Source organism: Prionailurus viverrinus, chromosome B4 (assembly GCF_022837055.1).
Source record: "Prionailurus viverrinus isolate Anna chromosome B4, UM_Priviv_1.0, whole genome shotgun sequence".
In the NCBI taxonomy this organism is placed as follows: Eukaryota; Metazoa; Chordata; class Mammalia; order Carnivora; family Felidae; genus Prionailurus; species Prionailurus viverrinus.
Genome location: NC_062567.1, coordinates 14741003 through 14763165, shown reverse-complemented (window position 1 = coordinate 14763165; position 22163 = coordinate 14741003). Strand labels below are relative to the sequence as shown.

Genomic DNA, 22163 nt, shown 5'->3' with positions numbered 1-22163 from the left:
TGATTCTTTGATACCTTGTTTTAAAAGAAAAAGGACTAACAAAAACAAAAAAAAAAAAAATACAAATCTAAGAGGAAATGGAGAACGTAGGATTATACCAAGTAAAGAAAAACTGGAATATAGCAAGTTTTGAATGACGGTGCCATCAATAGTAAGAGGAACCACAAACTTCTCTAAAGCTTACTACATACCAAGAACATCCACTTATTTTAGCCTTGTGAAGACGGTGCTATTTTCATCCTCATTTTAAAGCAAAAGAAACAGAAGTTTCAGAGGTAAAGCAATTGGTTGAAGGTCACACATCTAATAAGAAAAATATGTAACCTGAGCCATTAATGATTATGCTATACTGCATTGCCAGAATAAAATAAAAAGATAACTGGTCTTTAGCAGAGACTGCAGAAGAGAGCTGTCTGATGAAACAATATTCAATGCAGTCCTAAATTAAGAAGGCCGAGGACACTGTAACGTTACAGAGACTGGACCAGCTTTTACTATTGTATTATAAATCTTACTCTTCCCTGAATCTTCAAATAATGTCAGGAAATTGTTATTGATTTATATCATGGACTGATACAGAGTGAACATGGCATCAATCATTGTGGAAAATTTCACAAAAGGGTTGTTTTAAAATGAAGTCTAAAATATGACACAATTATGTATTAATAGGAAACTCAGAGTAAATCAGCTGGAAATCAATGGGCAGTACTCAGAAGAAGTACCACCTTTAGATATTAAAACTAAGAACAGCAGTTAGGGGGGAAAGAAAGTGTAAATGAAACGAATAGATTTCTGTAAAAGCTCAACATACCGAGCAAGCAGGCCAACTTAAAACTTAGTTAATAAGATTCTTCTCAATTTTTCAAGTTTTAAGTTTAATTTGACTTCCATTCTTCCAACAAAAACCACACAGGAAATGCAGAGAATATTGAAATGTTGTTAATGTGCTGTTCTTAAGGAATAAAGAGTCAGCTTTCTCTTTTTCCACCAGGAAGAATGAAAGACCTACCTAACTAGGGGTGTTTATTCCTAAGAAACTCAAAGTGATTTGTACTCTGCTGTGATGTCTACCAGAAACAGTAAAAGGACCACACTGCACCAGAAGTTCATGGCTTGAAGGGCACACAGAGGTCGGACAGTTTGATGCCTTTCTCCTTTCCAGTGTTCGGATTGGATTACACTGTATAAATATATTCAGAGGTTAGTCACATGGCAGGATAACTAGGTGCTGACTAAGGTCACTCTTAAATGACTCAGTCTACTAAAGTGCCAAAGAAGCTGGTTTCCAAGATATAAACTTTAAATATTTGAATATTTAAAAGCTAGACTATTTGTAGGTAGACTACCTTCTGTTTTTGTTGTTGATAAAAGAATGAAGGAGAATTGCAGCGACCTAAGGACGCCTGTGTGGCTAAGTAAGGTAAGTGCCCGACTCTTGATTTCAGCTCAGATAATGATCTCAAGGTTTGTGAGACTGAGCTCCGCATCGGTCTTTGCACTAACAGCGCAAAGCCTGCTTGGGATTCTCTCCCTCTTCTCTCCCTGCCCCTCCCCCTGTTCATGTTCTCTCTCGCTCTCGCTCTCGCTCTTTTGCCTTCTCTCTCAAAATAAATAAACATTAAAAAAAATTGCACCTACCTAGAATCCTTATGCATATTTCATATTTTTAAAATGCATTTACAGAAATCAGATTAAAGCCAACATAATATCTGCAATTTTTTTTCCAGCAGAGGACAAGGAAAAGAAATGGGTACAAAGAGGACAAAAGCTGTATTTCTCACATGCAAACAGGTATTATCATTATAAGCAAAAAAAATGCAAACAGTTCGTTCGTGGTGTGAACACAAAGATGTTTGCCTCGCTCTGCACTTTCTCCTTGTTTGAAATATTTAATATACGTGTAATAATAATGTATTAAGTACTACCACGTGCATATTAGTTGTATTAACTACAACTAATCTTGAGTGACTATCAATGTATGACTGTGTATTTTTACATATCATGTGTTTGTGTGTCTGTATAAAATCTGGACTGATTCACATCAAAATATGAACACGGGCCAGTGATTCCTTATCTCAAGTATTTGGGGCCAGCTGGGTTTTGAACTTTGAATAGTTCAGAGCGGAGAATGTTAATCTAACACATACTGTGTGTGTCACATGATACTCTCAGGGAGATCGGGGTGGCACTACATGCAAACAGCTCACTAAATGAACTCTTCAGGGGAGGTCATGTGTGATCTCTAGGTTCGTTTTTCTCAACGTTTATTTATTTTTGGGACAGAGAGAGACAGAGCATGAACGGGGGAGGGCCAGAGAGAGAGAGAAACACAGAATCAGAAACAGGCTCCAGGCTCTGAGCCATCAGCCCAGAGCCTGACGCGGGGCTCGAACTCCCGGACCGCGAGATCGTGACCTGGCTGAAGTCGGACGCTTAACCGACTGCGCCACCCAGGTGCCCCTCTAGGTTCGTTTTTCAAAAGCTTACTGTTCTCCAAATTTTAATTTTCCAAATTGTTGATTAGAGATCGTGGACCCATAACGGGCTTCTTAATGATGAAAGCTGAGAAGATTCTTATTTTTCTCTTAACTCACCTGCAGTTTCTAAAACAGATGTGTCCTACAGCCACGTAACAGGATTAAGGGGGACAGAAGCGGAGACTATAAAAACTTCTCCAGGGTGAATTAAGACCGCGCAAGAACCCAGGACCATTCCCTCCCCTCAAAAGCCACCACAATTAAAACTGAGGATTATTGGTGTGGATTAGGATCCCCACCTGGAGAGAGAAGCCCACACAAGGTGCTGAGACGCCAGGAGAGGGATAAGGACACAGCAGAGCCAGGCTTATTTAGGAAGCATCACAAATTAGGGCACCTGGGTGATTCAGTGGGTTAAGCACCTGACTCTTGATTTTGGCTCAGGTCATGATCTCATGGTTGTGAGACTGAGCCCCTCAGCGGGCTCCATGTGGAGCATGGAGCCTGCCTGGGATTCTCTCTCTCTGTCCCTCCCCCAGTCATGCTCATCCGCAATCTCTCTCTCTCAAAAGAAACAAACATAAAAAAAAAAAAAAAAAAAAAGACAGCATCACAAATCCACTGCTGCCAAATTATAAAATCCTATCAAACCACTGGTCAACCTACAAAGCAGTGAATACGCCCTGGGTTATAAAGAGTAATCTCCCTTTGCACTACAAAGCCAAACAAAACAAAAACCAGAACCCCAAAGGAAGAAATACTAAAGAGGAAAACAAAATGAACTGCTGAATCTCTTCAATAACGTGATGGGTTAATGAGTGCCTCCAGGCCTGGAAAGGAATGGCATGTATTTTAACTCAAAATATTTCCCAAATAACCAGTTCTAACAGAAGACATTCTGGTTTCATTTATTAAGATTTTTAGAGCAGTTTTAGGCTCACTGCAAAACTGAGGAGACGGTGCTGAGTTTTGTGCTACACCCCCTGCCCCAACACATGCACAGCATCCCCATCATCATCTCCCACGAGCGCGGGACATTTGTCACAACTGATGAGCCTCATAATCACCCAAAGTCCATTGTTTATATCGTGGTCCATTCTTGATGTTGTACATTCTGTAGGTTTGGACCAATGTACAATAACGTTTATCCATAACCGTATTGTCATACAGAGTATTTTTACCACCCTAAAAAATCCTCTGTGCCCCATCTGTTCACCCCTCCTTTCTCCCTGCACCCCTCCAACCCCTGGCAACCACTGATCTTGTTATTGTCTCCCCAGTTTTGCCTTTTCCAGAATGCCATACAGTTGGACTCACAGAGCATGGAGCCTTTTCAGATTGGTTTCTTTCTCTTAGTAATATGCACCTGAGGTTCCCCTGTGTTTATTCATGAGTTGATAGCTCATTTCTTTTCAACACTGAATAATATTCCATTGTCTGGATGTATGACAGTTTATCCATTCACCTACTGAAGAACAGGGATGCTTCTAAGTTTGGGCAATCACAAGGAACTCATGAATAATTATTCATGTGCAGGTTTTTCTGTGGAGAAGGACATTCTAATTCCCAAGAAGTCAATTAACAGTGGACTCTCAAAGATCTTCACAGTAAGTTTCATTCTAACCAAAAGCAAACCTAGTGAAAAAACTGTTAACACAGAATATAAATAACTGAAGCAAAGGATTGGATTGTTCTGATTTTGTCTGTCCTGTCACATGTGATGGGGATTGATGTTTAAATGATTCCATGACTGGCCTTTACTGCTTTCCTATGAAGAATCACTAGATTCATAGTATTTCTTTCCACCAAATATTGGAGGGGAATCATAAATACGATCCTTGAGAATCAGGGATTTTAGAGACCTTCACTGAGCGAAGCAGTTTCTAATCATTGAACCTAGAGTTCTGATGAAGAGGAGACTCCTCTTCCAAATAAAGAAGACTAATATTTCTTGAGTGCCTACTATTCCTAGACAACATCCAAGTGATAATCACAGGAATAATAATGGCTACCTTTGTGTGTTCACTCTATGCCAGAATACCCACTATGTGCTTTATGTGTATAAATCATTCAATCCTTCCAGGAGTTCTATAAAGAATACTGACAGGAGTCCATACTTATTCCCTATTCCTCCAACTTCCAGGGACAGGAACTTCCCTGCAGTAACACTGCTGTTACTTACCCATGACTCCCATGGAGAGGAGGATCTAACCAGTTAGTGATGTTAGAATAAGCCGGATGTGCTAAACATGCTCTTTGCCTCTCCTTCAACTCCCACTCTTAGATGCATGCATCCTGATGTTAGCTCTGGCTAATAGGAAAAGGTTTCTCCCAAAGTGTGTGAGTCCTGGATTTCCCTGGCAGAGTCCGTTGTTCTCTGGGTGAATCTATTTATTCTGAGGTGAAGCGTTATTTAAACATATGGCTGAAAATTGTAAGGCATCTTCTCTAAAATTTTTACTCTCTGTTTGACATCTATATTTATCTTAACTGGTACAGAAATGAGGACCAATAAGGTATGTTATCAGGGGCTCCCAACACTCCAACAATGACCCTCACCCCCATTCACAGAATGAACAAATGTAGAGGGATTAAGCACTTACCTCATGATTATACACCTGGCTTGAACCCCAGACTCCAGAGCCCATGTTCATGGCCACCATTTTAACTTTCTCTTTAATCACTGTGTTTTCACAGATAGAGAAATGTGAGGCTCAAGGATGTAATTTGTAATCGCTTAGCAACCCATGAGCAGAACAGAGATCAGAACTCAGACCACCTTACTCCAAAAACTCTGTGTTTTCATCTATATTATAGATATATATATCTATAATCACTATGATCTATAATCTATATATAATCTATAATCTATAATCTATAATCTATAATCACTCCTTTCAAACGTCATCCAGAAGGTAGCCATGCCCATTTGGGCAGCCATTTGATTAACTACAGTTCCCTTCTTTTATTATTAGCCACGAAAATGACACAAAAGGTTGATTAAAAGTCCTCGATATTGGGGCAGGTGGGTGGCACAGGCAGTTAAGCATCCAACACCTGAGTTTGGCTCAGGTAATGACCTCACAGCTCTTGAGACTGAGACCCGATCGGGCTCTGCACTGACAGCACACAGAAGCTGCTCAAGATTCTCTCTCCCTCTCTCCCTCTCTCCCTACCCCTCCCTGTCTTGTGTGTGCACTCTCTCTTTCTCTCTCTCAAATAAAAATCATTTTTTAAAAAAATCCTCAGTATCAATGGAAAGCAGAAAATAAAGCACCAGAATTAAAATGTGAGCATGGTCAGGTTTTTTCACTACCTCATATAATCCACCACCATCACTTAAAAAATAAATATTTTCCTATTATTCTTCTCTTTGCCATGCCATCCTATTCAATTCTTTGTGTTCTTTTTTTCCTCCTATTCAATTCTTATCTCCACTTTTGCTAAGCCTCCACACATAAGTCTTGAGCACTCAAACCAGTTTAACATCTGTACTCATCCGATTGTGAATGTGCCTGTTTTATTACTATCTGAACAACTTATATGTGTTATGTATGTTGTTCTCTGAAAAAAAAAAAGTAGTATTAAATTAGCATCCTCTGTTGAGTTGTATTGATTTCTTATGTGCTTACCTGAAAAGGTAGAGTAGATTCTCCAGGCTTCACATAGAGATTGATTTTTGCTTGTTTCCACTGAGATGTGGAGATTCCAATCAGATCACCTTGCTTTTGCAAATCCCCAGACAGTGATGTTCTTGTAAAAACCGAGAGATGTGAATGCCAAGACAAGTGATACCAAAATCGCACCTGTTGAAAATGTTTTTGAATGATATCAATATTCCAGTTACCTGTCTCCAGGAGCTTTTCTATAATTAAAAATATCACACCCATGGGGGTGGTTCACACCCAGAGGAGGTTCCATGCTCTTTCCTTCTATGAAAGGACCTTTCTCTCTTGCTTCTCATGAATCGGGGAGGTACACATTCTTAGTGTACAAGATCAGGTTTGACTTATGTATTCCCTTTGCCGTCTTAAACAATAAACCAAAAAAAAAGTTTTGTTGAAAAATTATTTTCTCAAATAAAATAAAACTGTAATGAGTACTTTTCATTAATTTCTTCCCATGGGGACATTATCAAAGAACTTGGGAGCTCCTATAATACTGTTAATTCATAATTTAATTCAAGTAAAGAAAACATCCTTTTTTGGGAGTGGGAGAGTGATCCTTTCACCTCCTAGTCATTATCAAAGATGACATAATTAATCTAAGGGTTTGAGCAGTTAACTGGGTAGTAAAGAAAACGTAAAGAGAGAATTATTTTGGGTACTGACAGCAGTAGCAACAATATCGAATTCAGGACCCTCATTTATCAAATACATATTTAGTGAGCATTTACTAAGCAACAGGTACTGTGTGAGGTAGGACCAACCTCAATAATTGGATGATTCACTCTATAAAACACGTCAACAAAATCTCCATAAAAACAAGTTCAGACACAGGGCATTTTTTTTTTCTTTTTCTCATTAGGTCTTTGAAAAGTGCAGCCTTAGGATTCAAAGAAAACACAACGTTCAGAGATGAGGCCTCTCAGAAGTAAAATCCTTCTCTTTGGATTAAAACAGACTCCTTTTCAGTTTCACCATATTTTAAATTCTTGTTTTTTTTTTTCCTTCACTGCTATCGTTTTATTTTGTTACATGGACAGATTTTAGTACACGTATGGTCTACCCATTTATTTCATGGTTGGTACCAATTCCAGTGGAAATTAAAGGTGAAAAAGTTTTATATGCTCTTTTAAAAAGTTGTCCAGCTTTAAAAGATCAAGCATTCTCTGTTCCAATGTAGTGCACAGTTTTCCAGTGTCCACTTAATGGCCACAACTTGATCAAAAAATTCTTTCTGGCTATTCACTTCATTTTAGACATGACTACCATGCTCCCCTAAACTCAGGTAAGCAAGGCAGGTAAGTAAGAAATGTAAAGGCAAACAGAGTGTTTGATTAGATTTTATGGAAAGGGAGGATTTACGTTCCTCACGGACAATTAAATTTTAGATCCCTGCTAGAGTCTCAGCCTATTCCTAGCTTGTAAATATGCAAAACAGAGCTTTAAACTTAGTAGTACAAGAGATATGCATGCCCTATCAGAATTTCAAGCTGTCAAACTGTCATTCAGTACATCACCAGTGCTAAGGTATTTCAACAGTGTATTAAGAGTAAATGCCAATGGGATCCATATTTCACAGGATAAGAGCTCAAGACTTATATTTAATTTACTACTTTAACAGACTTGGCATTGTAAAGAATTAAGGAGAATTCTTCAGCTTATTACAGACAAAGAAACCTTCCAAAGTTTTTTTTTTTTCAAATTTAATATTGGTAAGAGTGAAATCATTGAACAAAATTATTAATACAGCTGTGATTTCAGATAGGCACCTGTCAAGTGCACAAGCTCTGTGCCTTTCAATCTGCTACCCACTGGAAGTAGAACACTAAGTCATGAACGTCAAATCACCATGCGTGTCGCAAATTCCTTGCAGAATACATTACGGCAGTTTGTATTCAGATTTTGTTAATAGGTACTTTTTGGAAAAGAAGAGGTGAGCAGGACTATTAGCATCAGTGCTTACGTAAATGTCTGTAAACTTCACCAGAGAATGAAAAACACTGCTCTGTGTCAGAAAAGGTACAAAGCATTAGGTGTCCTTAGGGACTCCAGAGTTTTATGGGGGAGAATGAAAAGAAAAGGGAACAATTAACTAGAATGCATACAGTAGCAAAGATATGAACATAGTGTGGTTATTTACACACAAATTAATTAAAATGAAACCAAACGAAAGATCCACTTCCTCAATTATAGTCATTACAACATATGCTCAAGAGTTATATGTAGTGAGTTGCAACCATTCTGGACATAGCAAAGAAAAACTTCTATTATCATAGAAAATTCTATTAAACAGAACTACAAACACAGGTATGTTTATACCAACCATTTAAAATGTATTTACTACTTACAATTCTAAAAGGAAATTATTTTTGTCATCCATGCCTGATTCATTAAAAAGTAGTAAGATAAATGTTAATATTTATAAATGTTTTACTTCTCTTGGTTTTCACTAAGGCATGGTTTATATGGAGTATGACTGGGCAAGGCACTGAATTAGCGTATTCAGGACAATTTCATGTGGTTAAAAGAGCTTCCAACAAAGCAGTTCTTTTAATTGCAAATTGGAGAGGGAAAAAAAAAGAGGGGGAAGCTCAAACTATTTTATTGGTTTTAATTGCATCCTCTGTGCATTATTTATATTTTTTTTAAATATCCAATCATCATTTTTGGATGATATGACATTTTGATGTCATATGATATGACATCATATGACAAATATCCAAGTCATCATTTCAGGTGACTTACGCTAATAGTTACGAGTACAGGTGAACAACTAAGCTTGCAAGGGTAATGGCCTTGGCTACACCACTTGCTCTTTGGTTCCTACAGTGTCCCGTGACATTCTCCGGAAGAGTGCCCAGGTCTACAAAGGAGTAATCAGGCTCTCTGATACTTAACTCTGTGAAGTGACCTAACGGGGCATTATTTAAGAGTTTATTAAAATGATTTCTTCCTATTAGTTTCATTTGATTTTGGTCTGTGCCCAAATGAATCTCTACTCTTCAAAAATTCTGCTTCTTTCCTCAACTTCCCTAGAATCTTTCTTTCGACGGCTCCTCCGTCTTAGAACTCCTTGGCCGGATCTTCATGCCCTTTCTAAGCTGCATTCCAAATGCTTGGCTACCCTGCCTTCTCTGCCTCCTATCGGACCCTGCCTAGTATGTGCAGTACCTGTCTTATCTTCAAGATATAGAAGAAAGAAGAAGGAGGAAAGGGAAAGGAAGAGAAGAGAAAAAAGAGGCAAGGAAAAGAGAAGAGAGAGGAGAGAGAAAAAAGAAGATATCTGTAGCTCCTCCAAACTCAGCTGGGAGTTAAGTCCATGCTGGGAACAGGATCATTCATCACACACGCACACGCCCGCACACACACACACACCCGTAGTGATTTTTCTGACTCCTAGTCATAATTATGTTTTTGCCTGAGTATTCTTCCTCTGAATAAGCTTAATTAGAAGTTTAGAATCTCCAGTAAAATATAATGTGTTGTCGGGGTGCCTGGGTGGCTCAGTCGGTTGAGCATCCGACTTCGGCTCAGGTTGTGATCTCGCAGTCCCACATTGAGTTTGAGTCCCACATTGAGCTCTGTGCTGACAGCTCAGAGCCTGGAGCCTGCTTCAGATTCTGTGTCTCTCTCTCTCTCTCTGCTCCTCCCCCAATCACGCTCTGTCTCCCAAAGATGAACGCTAAAAAACAAAATTTTTTAAACATAATCTGTGGTTTTAATTTATATGATTAGCCTCCATGTGTTTTGCTCATGCACAGGTGGAGAGAGTACCTGCTCTACTTTCCCCCATACCCCGTTGTTTCCCCTAGAATCCATCCCATATGCTAACATCTATCCGTGGATTAAACAAAACGATCAGGGAACAAAGTGTGGTTGCACCATTCTAAGCCCCACTCCGTAATCATTTAATTTTTTTTTTCTAAATTTCTCGTTGAATGTGAGTTCATCACTCTACTGGGAGAACATTACAAGACATGGTCTTTCAAAACTTGTCGAGAGAACTGTTATAAGTGGATTATGATTGTTATGCTGTACTCACCCTCTTGGAGCACTTAACACCGAATTGCCATTGGAATCCCTAAAACCAACATTTCACTGGGGCAAGCGCATACTTAGCTGGTCCCTATTGCATTCCAGGCATCCAGGCTGTGAGCAGGCAAGCAATGTGTGTGTACTGAGTCAGAGAAAGAAGGTTTACGTTGTGATCACCATGTACACTCAGGAGAGAATTCCCCAAAGAACTATTTTTGCTTTGTAATTTTTACCACCTTGAATCTAAACCAAATGATGGCTCATCTGTCTCTACTGGTTGCTGGAAAACTTAGTTCGAACGTGTAGCCTGGCTCTAATAAACTTTATTTGTGGGACCAACCCATCTCTTGCTTCATCTATCTTTTCCCTGATATTCTCATTCACTTTTTAAAAAAAATACAATTTCTTTTGAATTCAAGAATATTAAAGTAAGTGCAAAACAAGCTGAAATTTATTTTTTTAAACAGATGAATATGCCAACTAGCTCGAAAGCAGAAGCTTTGTATTCTCAATCTTCCTGCTTCTGATGAATTGCGAAGTCCTAAAAGTAATCTAGTACAGTAACTCAAATATGAGAACTCAGAAAATATTAATACCTAGCACAAATATCCTTCATATTTGATATTTCCGAGTTAATTCAAATCAGTAACTACACTTCAACATCAGTAAGAAATGGGAGCCTCTGGTTCCCATGTGTTGTTCATCCTATCTCCCGGCTATTCCAAGGAAACGTGCCGAGTTTCCAACAGTGACTTGAAGGGACTTCTGATACTTTTAAATTAAAGTCCACATCTTGAGCAAGGTGGGGAAGCGGGGGGAGGTGTAAGAAAAATTGTACATGTTGATGCCATGTGCTGGCTATAGGTTAAGGACAAGGGAACTTGTGCAAAATGACTCCACAAGCCTGTTGTTAGAAAAGAAGACTCAAAAGAAAGCTTCATGTTTTTAAAGTCCTTTCAAAAAAAATGTTCTCAAGTGTATCAGCTTCATATGACTATGTAGGGAAAAAGTGTCATTTCATAAAATGAAGACATTAGTCATATCAAAGCACCCAACTATACTTAGCTCACTGCCTCAGTTTACCATGTTATAATGAAGAACAGTGCTATTCCACAAGTATAACTATTATCAATATGTTCCAGTTAGGAAAATTGACAAGATTTTCTCATTACTCAAGAGATATGAATTTGGTTGTTTCGCTGTTCTATAAAGTACCACACATTACCACAGACTTATAAAAAAGTAATACTATATTCTTAGAATACTTTGTTGGGAAAGAACATTAGCTTTGTGTATCTCAGACTACAAATAACCTTCCTCCTCTAGCTAATTCTACTTCCTAGACCAAAAAGTACTGTAAAATAACCCAAATATCCTTTCCTCTAACTCAAAAGCACTAACATTCAAGCAGAAACAGACAAAAGGGGAAAAAAAGAAAAAGAAAAAAACAGACACCTCTTCTGGCAGCCTGTAATGGCTCCTTAAAACACTCTTCCTTTTCCAAAAAGCAAGGAAAACCATTAACACTGAAGCCTTGGGGGGTTGAGTACTTGGTTCTGAGAAATAAATCAAGTGTCTAAACTGCCCATGGCTTTCACTGAGGCCCCACCACAGCTAAGCTCCAAGTTTAAGTGACAATAGAGAAAATTGTTCCCAAGTGGAAGCAATTGTAAATTGATACATAATCCCACTGACCATGAACTAACGGCTACCAGCGCAAAACAAGAGGAAATGTAGGTCATCTTTACAAAGAAAAAAATATATATGATTTCTAATTGAGTCTCTGGAATTACTAATAAGCTCTTAATGTTTACTTCCGAATTTCTGCAAAACAGGAAGAATACATTTTATTGTTTTGCATCCCATATGTTATGTATACAACAGTGACCACGATCACATCACTTCAGTTTATGGCCTTGAATTAAAGCTAAGCAAGTTTGTGACGAACTTTTACAGATCGAGTAATTGTTTCAGGAGTTCTTAAAAAAAAAAAAAAATTCCGTATCTATTGCATAGGATTTAATAGAAATAAAACAAAGGTGGGCAAGCGTAGAGTGTATTTGGGTGAAGGGGAGTCCAGGCAGGTATTTTAAATATAATCCCCCTAAAGAAATGGGCAGGAAATAACAAGGGGAGGGGGCAGGAGGGGGAAGAGGGAGGACAATCCATTAGGAGTTCTGGGCACTCCCATTCAGATTTATATCAAGCTGAACATATAATTAGATTTATACCTCTGAATGATACGTAATTTGTCACCAGGAATACCGGAATAAACTGCTGTACCCCTACACTTACAGATGATGAATTCAGTGTGCTGCAGTATCGATCTCCATTACTTTCTGATAACTAAAAATATAAACTGGAATCCTAAAGGGCTTATGGGCATGCTAGAACTCTCAAAAGGACTGAAAACAAGGCACGCTGAACAGAAACGTCTAACATAGGTGTTCATTTTGTGGAAAACAAAGAATTTTGTTTAGTAAACATCTACGCGCCAGATCCTCTGTCGGGTACTTTATTTAACGACATTTTAATCCTGACAACCCTGTGAAAAAGGGTTGTGAAAAAGCTAATACTAGGCTTCCAGTGTGGATGCTCTCCAGGAGAGTATGTTATCTGGGGCAGAACTTGTGATAGGATCCCTATCCTAAGGAAAAAAAACAAAAACAAAAACACAAGGCAACCTGGCTATATGCATAGGTGACAACATCCCTCAGGACCTTGTAACATGAAACCACTTAATCAGACTACATGTTTGTGTGTTACCATATAAAAAACTACGCCACATGGCATTTGGGGCTCAGTTCTTCGGTACGCGCCCAACCGAGAGGTGCCCGCACAAATAAAGTTGCTTCCTGGAAAGAAAAGCCTCGGTGTCACGACTGTGCGAGAATCCTGCTACAAACTGAGATTTGAACCAGGTCTGCCTCCAGGGCCCTTCTCTGCTTTCTTCTCTCTTGTGCTGTTGAAATGGCCTGAGTATTGCTTGGTCTGTGTTTACTTGGCACCAGAAAGACTAAATGAAAAAATAAAATTGCACAAAAAGGAATTCTTTTTTTTGTGCCCGTGTTTATCTCCCTTTTTCCACCCTTCATCTTACTCTCAACAAGCACTTGTGTAGATTATTTTATTTTACTCAATTAACACTGTTGGCCAAAATAATCAGCAGTTTTGGCAGCATGTATCCAGTTTGGGATTCTTGAAAGGACTGCGTGGAAAGAATACAAAATGACAGAAAAATTCGTTAATAGGCCCCCAAAAAGAACCGTTGAAGTTATATGTTGCAAATGGTCTTTTGGAAGGACATGACATTTCATGCTGAAATAGCTCATATAAATCTCTCAGTTCATCATGAAAACAGTAGTAAAAGATAGCAGGCATTTACTGGCAGCAGTAACCCATGCCCAAAAGTTTACAACCACAGAATGATCAATGCAAATCCCAATAACTGGTTACCTGACATGGGGTAGAGGCAGTGCGTGCTTTTGTAAGAACAGGACTTCCAAGTTTGGCCACTCCTGGAAATTGATGTGACCTGAAATAAATGAATGATCCTACAAAAAAAAAAAAAAAAAAAAAAAAAAAAACTGTAAAGGCACATGGATATAAATTCTACTATCGTATATTTAGTAATTCTTTGCTCTTAACACCTTATCCTTGCACACATTCAACTGTTAATCAGATAAAGAAAATTACATTTTTACTTATGTACCATTTAGCTCTGTAGATAACCAAAAGTTCTTTCAAATGGATAACATTAAATATCTAAAATAAAATCCAATGGATTAAAATCAACTCTTGGTCTAACCCCCCTAAACAAATATTTTTATTGGCTTACGTCGCGTCATAAATAGAATCTGAAATCAAATTAAATGAAGCTTCTAAGTTTACAATTGGATATCCAACATGCCCTTATGAAATTCTCATGAGAGCATGATTTTTAAGTTTCTTCACAAAGTACTGAAGGATGCCAGCCTGTGGAGTTTGGTTTCTCCTGGGGCTTACATGTTTGACATTGTTGTCTGTGCTAGTGGGGATGAAAGCTTAATTAAAGATCTAATCTGAGCGTTAACAAAATAACTGCTTTTAGATTTTAACTACAGTAGATGTGCTCATGGCAAATGTACAAGGAGATAACATCTCTTAGCTCAAAAGATCACATAGTCTGAACTGCTGTCAGGGGTAGCCTCATTGAATATTGAAAATTTACAAGGAAGGCTATGCAGAACAATGTCAAGGTCTGATCCTGCCCTTTGATAATCATGAAGTGATGGGCAACTTGGAAAGCCAACTATTTTGACTGAAAAATACCATATTCAGAAGGTGATTTTCCTAGATACAAGTACGCAGGAAGGAAAAGATTTCATAATTAAAATGTATTATTTTATAGATACCACCATGTATTTAACTGGACAACCAGGGCTGCAAATCAGCAGTATCATCTGAATGAGAAAAATAGGACACTTTATATGAGCTTTTTTTTTTTTTAAGTAGGCTCTACACCGACCTAGTCTCTGCATCCAATGTGGAACTTGAACTCATGACCATGAGACCAAGAGTCACATCCTCTACTGACTGAGCCAGCCAACAACCCTTATACAGGGTTTAAAATCCCAAAACCAACAGGAAAGAATAAAACCTCTTATTCCCTAATTTCAAACTAAGAGTGATAGAAACTATATAAGCTCATTAAATGGTTTCACCAATAAAAGAATAGCATAGGAAAAGAGGATATTGAAAAAATTATTCCAGCTTAAAAATCCCCAGGTTCAAGCAAAACTCAATTGAATACTTTTAAAAGACAACCAAAATTCTACAAATTAACAAATACTCAAAAATCTTGGTCCCCTGGTCATTTAAAAACAATATGCACAATTTCAAACAAGCAGTTAATTGAAGGATGGGACATACAAACTAAAACTGCAAAATCTAAAAGAAGCAGAAGGTTTGAATAAATTGGTTTTACCACAAAAATGACTTGTAAAGTGATGAAAAAAAATCTTATGGAAATGTCTGGCACCACAGGTGACTTTTAATCAATTTTTAAGGAATATTTGTAACATTATTCAAGGGATCTTAAGTCTTAGAGATATATGGAGCTCAACTCATTTTACATTGCCAGATAGCTCTAATTTAAAAGTTATGGAAATAGGAACATAAAAAATAAATTGCAGAGCAACGTCACTCATGATCATAGTATAAAATTCTAATTAAGAACTTATCAATTACATTCGAAATCCTTATCCAAAAAATATGTCCTGACCAATCAGTGCTTTCCAAGAATGGAAACTTGGTTTAATCTAGCCACTCTATCAACATAGTCAAATAGATCAACAAATTAAAGGGTAAAATCAGACTTGGATCAACAAATACTGAAAATCCTGTGGCCAAAAAATAGCCATTGCAAAGAAAATAACCTTAAGAAAGTATTAAAAGTAGGGGCACCTGGATGGCTCAGCCAGTTAAGTGTCCAACTTCACCTCAGGTCATGATCTCACAGCTCGTGAGCTCAAGCCCCACATCGAGCTCTATGCTCACAGCCCAGAGCCTGGAGCCGGCTTCAGATTCTGTGTCTCCCTCTCTCTCTGTCCCTCCTCCACTTACAATCTGTCTCTTTCTCTCAAAATAAAAACACATAAAATTTTTTTAATTAAAAAAATATTAGAAGTAAACAATTAAATGAAGATTAATGATCAACCCCAAAATAAATATCCTAAATGGCAAACAACAAAGTTATTTTCATTAAAATGAAAAAGTAGAGATTTATGTCATGATTATTAATAACAGATAATATTAATTATCTTAGACTAACATTATCTCATAGGTCTAGTGAATGCAATTGTCAAGAAAATAATATATTTAGTAATCATAACAGAAAAAATAGAGACAGTTTCCATGTTTTGCCAATAATATATTCCTAACAGTAGATACCCCCAAGACTTACGTTTTTATATAATGACAAATATTAATAAGAGAATTTGGTAAGGTTAAATCATTTTTTTTAACTTTAACAATAAAACCCTAGACATAAAAATGGTGAGAAATACTCTCTTCACAATTACATTAATGCAAAATATGTAGGAATAAGTCTAACAAGAAAAGGACAGAACTTTTATGAAGAACATTATAAAAACTTGTAGAAGACCATAAACCCTGTTATTAAATAGGAAGAGATAATATATTTTTAAATGGAAAGATATTATAAAATTATTAATTTAGTGAAAATTTATTTGCAAGCTAAATAAAATCCTAAGAAAATTTTAATATTTCGAAAACATAGAATACAGTCTTAATATTTATATGGGCAGGTAAGGAGTAAAGAGAATATGAACTCTGAACCCAGACCCAGGGACTTCTAAAAATATGTCTCCGGATTTATTTTAAGTCTGGTTTGCAGAATGTACTAAGAGAACTATGGAATTATAGTATATCGAGTAGATTGTTCCTGGTAATCTGCACGGTTCATTGTAAAACACTTATACACACCCAAGAGGGGTGACAGGAAAAACACAGTATAAAAATTAAACAATGAGGGGCTCAGCCTCTGTGGGTTAAACTGTCCATGCCAGCCTCAACCTCATCTTTTGCAAAGCATGCATCCGCTTTTAATGTAATGGTCTAGAACGGACTACTTACATGATGTGAAAATATTAGATAGAGGACTTGATAATGAATCAAATATGATATAAATATCACAAATATTACCATAAAGAATAAAAAGTCAGAATACAACAAGTAAAACCAACCAAATGAGATTTGGTTCATGAATGCAAGGGTGGTTTAATATTTGAAAAATTCATGTTATGAATAAACAAAAAAGATAATATGGTGACCATATGGTTATCACATATTCAAAAAAACATTTGACAAATTTTAACATACATTCATATATATATACACAAAAAAACCACATTATGAATAGAAGGGAACATCGCTATCTGATAAAGCAAAACAATCTTTCAGCAAATATAGCACTTAAGGTTGAGTTATTAACAGCTTTCTTCTGAAATAAGAACAAGTGTAGAAGCTATCACCTGTTCTATTCAACATTTCCCCAGAATAACTAGCCAGTGCAATGAAACAAAGAAAACAGAAGGCTTCACATTCAGATAGAAGGAAATAAAATTGTCATTATTTGCAGATAAAATAATATATGCATATATATTCACAATTATTTTAGGTTCATACACACACACACACACACACACACACACACACACACTTAGCTATAATAAATAAAATTAGCAAGGTCATTGCGTACAGGATCAATATGTAAAATACAATGGCATTTCTCTATACCAGCAAACAAAAACAGTTTTTAAAATATTATAAGAGCTGAAAACCTATCAAAAACCTAAAAAATTTAACAAAACATTTTTAAAATATATACACTAAAAGATTCAGAATTTTAGAGAAATTAAGCTCTAAATAATCTAGGAGATTAGAAATATTTGAAAAGATCTTTTCCAGTAAAATACAATAAAGATTACAAATGAGCAACCATTTTATACCCACAGATTAGAAAAATTTAAGAGACTATAATGCCTGCTGCTGGTAGACACATGGGAGAAAAGCACTCTTATTTTGCTACTGGAATTTTAAGTGTTAAGATTTGAAGGGAAGGTACATATCTTTCTGTAAAAACCTAGCAGTCTCACTCATAGCTGTTCATTGCATAGAACTGAAAGCACCCTATATAACAAGGTGTGTACAAGAAGGGATTTTAAAGCACCGTCATGATATTGTCACTCAATAAGAGGATAGCTAGATATGTTATAGCATATCCAGACCAAAGAAATGAAGCAAACAAACAAAAAGAATTTTAAATGTAAGACAATGAGTATGTAGGATCACAGGACAATGATCTCTAAGACAGGGAAAATAAATGAGTTGTGCCATACAATTTCCCCAGCTTACTGCCTAAACAGTTTCCAGCTGCCGTGTAGGGAGTGGGGAGCCAGAAGGAGTGTGACAGTCTCTTCAAATTGAAAAGATGGAGATGCCACTTTGGGGACACTCAACTGGCTAGAGTCCACAAGGCAGAGGACAGGAGGACAGGGCTGCAGAGAGAGAGATCCAGAGATCCACAGAGTCTCCCCCTCCCCCAAATCTCCACCTGAGTACTGACCAGTGCATGGAGGTGAGGAAACTTGAGTGAAGCTGGAACTTCAACTTCTAAAAGGCGCAAGTGGAATATTTCCCAGAGGTCAGAAAGGGCCAGAAATCAGAGGCCCTTTCACTCAACACCAGAAGGAAAACATTAATTAAACAAAGGAACTGGATAGAGTACTCAAGTCAAATGAAAACTTATGTCCAAAAACAAAACAAAACAAAAAAGGTATGCAAATCTTATAGCATGTTCATAATCACCAACATTTAGAAACTAAAATATCCTTCAACTGATCAATGGATAAACAAACTGCGCTTTATCAATGCAATGGAATACTACTCTGTAGTAAAAAAGGGAAGGAGCTGCAATCAACAAGGATGAAAGTCAAATCCATTAAGCTAATTAAAAGAAGACAGACTCAAAAGGCTACATAGGACATTAGTATATTTATATGACATTATGGAAAGGGCAAAACCATAGGGACAGAAATCAGATCAGTTAGATGCCGGTGGCTAGAAGTGAGATGAGCATTGACTGCAAAGTGGCATAGCATTTGGGGGAGAATGGAACTCTTTCAGATCTTGAGTTTTCTGATAGTTATACAACTACACATGTTTGTTCAAATTCTGTGAACGGTACACCAAAAAGGTTGAATGTTGCTGCATTTAAATTACACTTTAACAGATGGACAATGAGGTGTCCTTTCTGTTTCAAACTTTAATCTACTCCATCACAAAATCTTAAAGGAAAAATAAGGTTAACAGGCATGCACGCGCGCGCGCACACACACACACACACACACACACACACACAAATTAGGACCTTACTCCACTGTGAAATAATAATCTGGGTTTATAGTTTTAGACAACAGATGGACGGCCAAAGTCTCTCTCTCCATCCATTGACATGCTCCCCTACCAACCCCAGTTTGCAATGGCTATAATTTAAAATACAGTCAACACTGCTAGTTTGGCATACTTCCTTGGAAATCTCAAAGAAGAGACAGAATAATGTTCAAGAGGGTTGTATGAGCTTAAAGAGGATTGACAATACAGTTGTGTTAGTATAAAGTTTTAACAGGATACTAATATACCTAGGCAATGACATCTACACAAAAGAGAGAAAATAGAACAAAACCCTTCTGTTTTCCTTGGAGATTCCCAAACCTTGATTGAAATGCCATGTGTTGTTATAATTGCTCTATTTTAAGATGCTATATGAGAATTGTAATGGTGCTTAAAAATACATGAGAAAGGGGGTGCCTGGGTGGCTCAGTTGGCTAAGCGTCTGACTTCGGCTCAGGTCACGATCTCACAGCCCGTGAGTTCGAGCCCCGCGTCGGGCTCTGGGCTGATGGCTCAGAGCCTGGAGCCTGCTTCCGATTCTGTGTCTCCCTCTCTCTCTGCCCCTCCCCCGTTCATGCTCTGTCTCTCTGTGTCTCAAAAATAAATAAACGTTAAAAAAAAAAAAAAGAAAAAAAAATACATGACAAAGAAGATTGCTACAAAGAAGTTTTAAGAGTGATTAAACTGCATTCAAGTATTTGTCAATTTATTTTATAGCTGGTGCCAAATCTCTGTTCTCTGTTTCCAGAAAGAAGATTAAACTATTTTTCTTTCTGTTTTGAAAAAATTGGATTGCTCTAAAAAGAAGGCACACTTATTGTACATGAGTTCTGGCAACTAGAGAATATTATCAGAAGACTCTCCCCCCCACCCTCATGCCTTCAACCCTGTAAAAAACGTGGCAACAGGGGTGCCTGGGTGGCTCAGTCAGTGGAGTGTCCGACTTTGGCTCAGGTCATGATCTCATGGTTCATGAGTCTGAGCCCCACATCAGACTTTCTGCTGTCAGCACAGAGCCAGCTTCTGATCTTCTGTCCCCCTCTGTCTGCTCCTCACCCACTTGTGCGCTCTATCCCTCAAAAATAAACATTAAAAAAAATTATAAAACAAAAAGTAAAAAAAAAAAATGTGGCAAGAAAAACATTGTTTATTAAAACAATGTTCTTTTCGGGAAACGCAATTAATTACAAATTATCATGTTGATCATGACAGTTTAAAGCAAGACAAACCAGAGTTCTATGTATATAGTCTATAGCTAGAAATGAAAATACATAGTAGCACCATTCTGCAACATGAAAGACAACAAACATTTTTTTAAGAGGAAAACGTCCTACCATTATTTGTGTTTGCTATGTGATCAGCATCAGGTAGGTGGTTGTCTCCACTGGCCAATCCTTTCATGAACTCCCAGTGTGAATCTTCTGTGAGAAGTGGTTCCCAACCACAGAAACCAGACTCAAAATCACACGTGAGATGATGTGCTGTTATGCATGGGGGGAAAAACAGATGAGGAGAAATTAAGGAGGAAACATAATTCCTGAAATACAGACTTTATATTAGCCAATTAACTTCGGAGGGCAGAACAATCGTTCCACTTTGTAATAATCGTTTTCTGAATACCAGAATAGTTTACTTTTCCCTCAGAGTTTTCCATGTGATGTGTGAGGCATCGCCCTTCTACATTCTTCTAACTACAAGTTTGGCACATTTCATTCTGGCTGTGGCCATCTCTACTGTGCTCAGTGATGCACCATCAAAGTAGAGCTTTCTTTGCAGGGAGTAACTGATTCCTCTGCCAAGACCAACAAGATTCAACAGCTCAGTCAGTAGTTTAAAAAGATCCATTTGAAAGAGGGGAATTGATTCTGGACACCCAAACAGTTTACGGTTGGTGCCTTGGTATTCATTCTATTACACTATTTTAATAGTTTCTCCAAAAAAAAAAAATTGCCTAGTCACAGTGGAATTGCAGGTAAATGAGACATTCTGACTTTGCTTTTCGTCTCCCTCTTAATATACAACTAAAAAGTCAGGAAATACTTATGTTTCTACATTAGTCACAAAAGAAAACAGTATGGAGGGTCCTCAAAAAAGTTAAAAATCAAACTATCATATGGCCTAGTAACTGCACTAGTAATTGTAATTGTAATTGTACTTACCCAAGGGACACAAAAATACTGACCTGAAGGGATAGATGCACCCCAATGTTTATAGAAGCATTATTTACAATAGCCAAATTATAGAAAGAGCCCAAATATCCATCAACTGTTGGATGGATAAAGAAGATACGGGGTGTGTGTGTGCGTGTGTGTGTATTCTTCAAAAAGAATGAAATCTTGCCATTTCCAATGACATGAATGGAGCTAGACAATATGCTAAGCTAAATAAGTCAGTCAAAGAAAGGCAAATACCATATGATTTCACTCATATGTGGAATTCCAGAAACTGATGAACGGGGTGGGGGGAAGAGAGGCAAACCAGGAAACAAACTCTTAAATCTAGAGAACTGATGGTTACTGGAGGGGAGGTGGGTGGAGGGACGGGTTAGATAGGTAATGAATATCAAGGAGGGCACTTGTCCTGATACGCACTGGGTGTTGTATGTAAGTGATGAATCACTAAAATTCTACACCTGAAGCTAATATAACAGTGTATGTTAACTAACTTGAATTTAAATTAAAACTTGGGAAAAAAGTAATACATACATACATACATAAAATAACTTTAAAAAAAGAACTAGGGGCGCCTGGGTGGCGCAGTCGGTTAAGCGTCCAACTTCAGCCAGGTCACTATCTCGCGGTCCCAGAGTTCGAGCCCCGCGTCGGGCTCTGGGCTGATGGCTCAGAGCCTGGAGCCTGTTTCCAATTCTGTGTCTCCCTCTCTCTCTGCCCCTCCCCCATTCATGCTCTGTCTCTCTCTGTCCCAAAAATAAACGTTGAAAAAAAAATTATTAAAAAAAATTAAAAAAGAACTAGTTCTAGATTAATTCCATGTTTGGGGTAAGCTTCATAGCATCTTTACCACTTTTGCC

General features: G+C 37.6%; 1 protein-coding gene across 1 annotated transcript in view; it reads right to left on the bottom strand.

Moving 5' to 3' along the window:
• Positions 1-22163, bottom strand: part of MALRD1 (MAM and LDL receptor class A domain containing 1) — a 779242-nt gene that overhangs the window by 665679 nt on the left and 91400 nt on the right. The window contains exons 10-12 of the mRNA XM_047865740.1: positions 20467-20613; positions 13634-13731; positions 6110-6283 (exon numbers count right to left, since the gene is read on the bottom strand). Of these exons, the coding sequence (XP_047721696.1) occupies positions 6110-6283; positions 13634-13731; positions 20467-20613 (419 nt within the window). The remainder of the gene's footprint in view (positions 1-6109; positions 6284-13633; positions 13732-20466; positions 20614-22163) is intronic.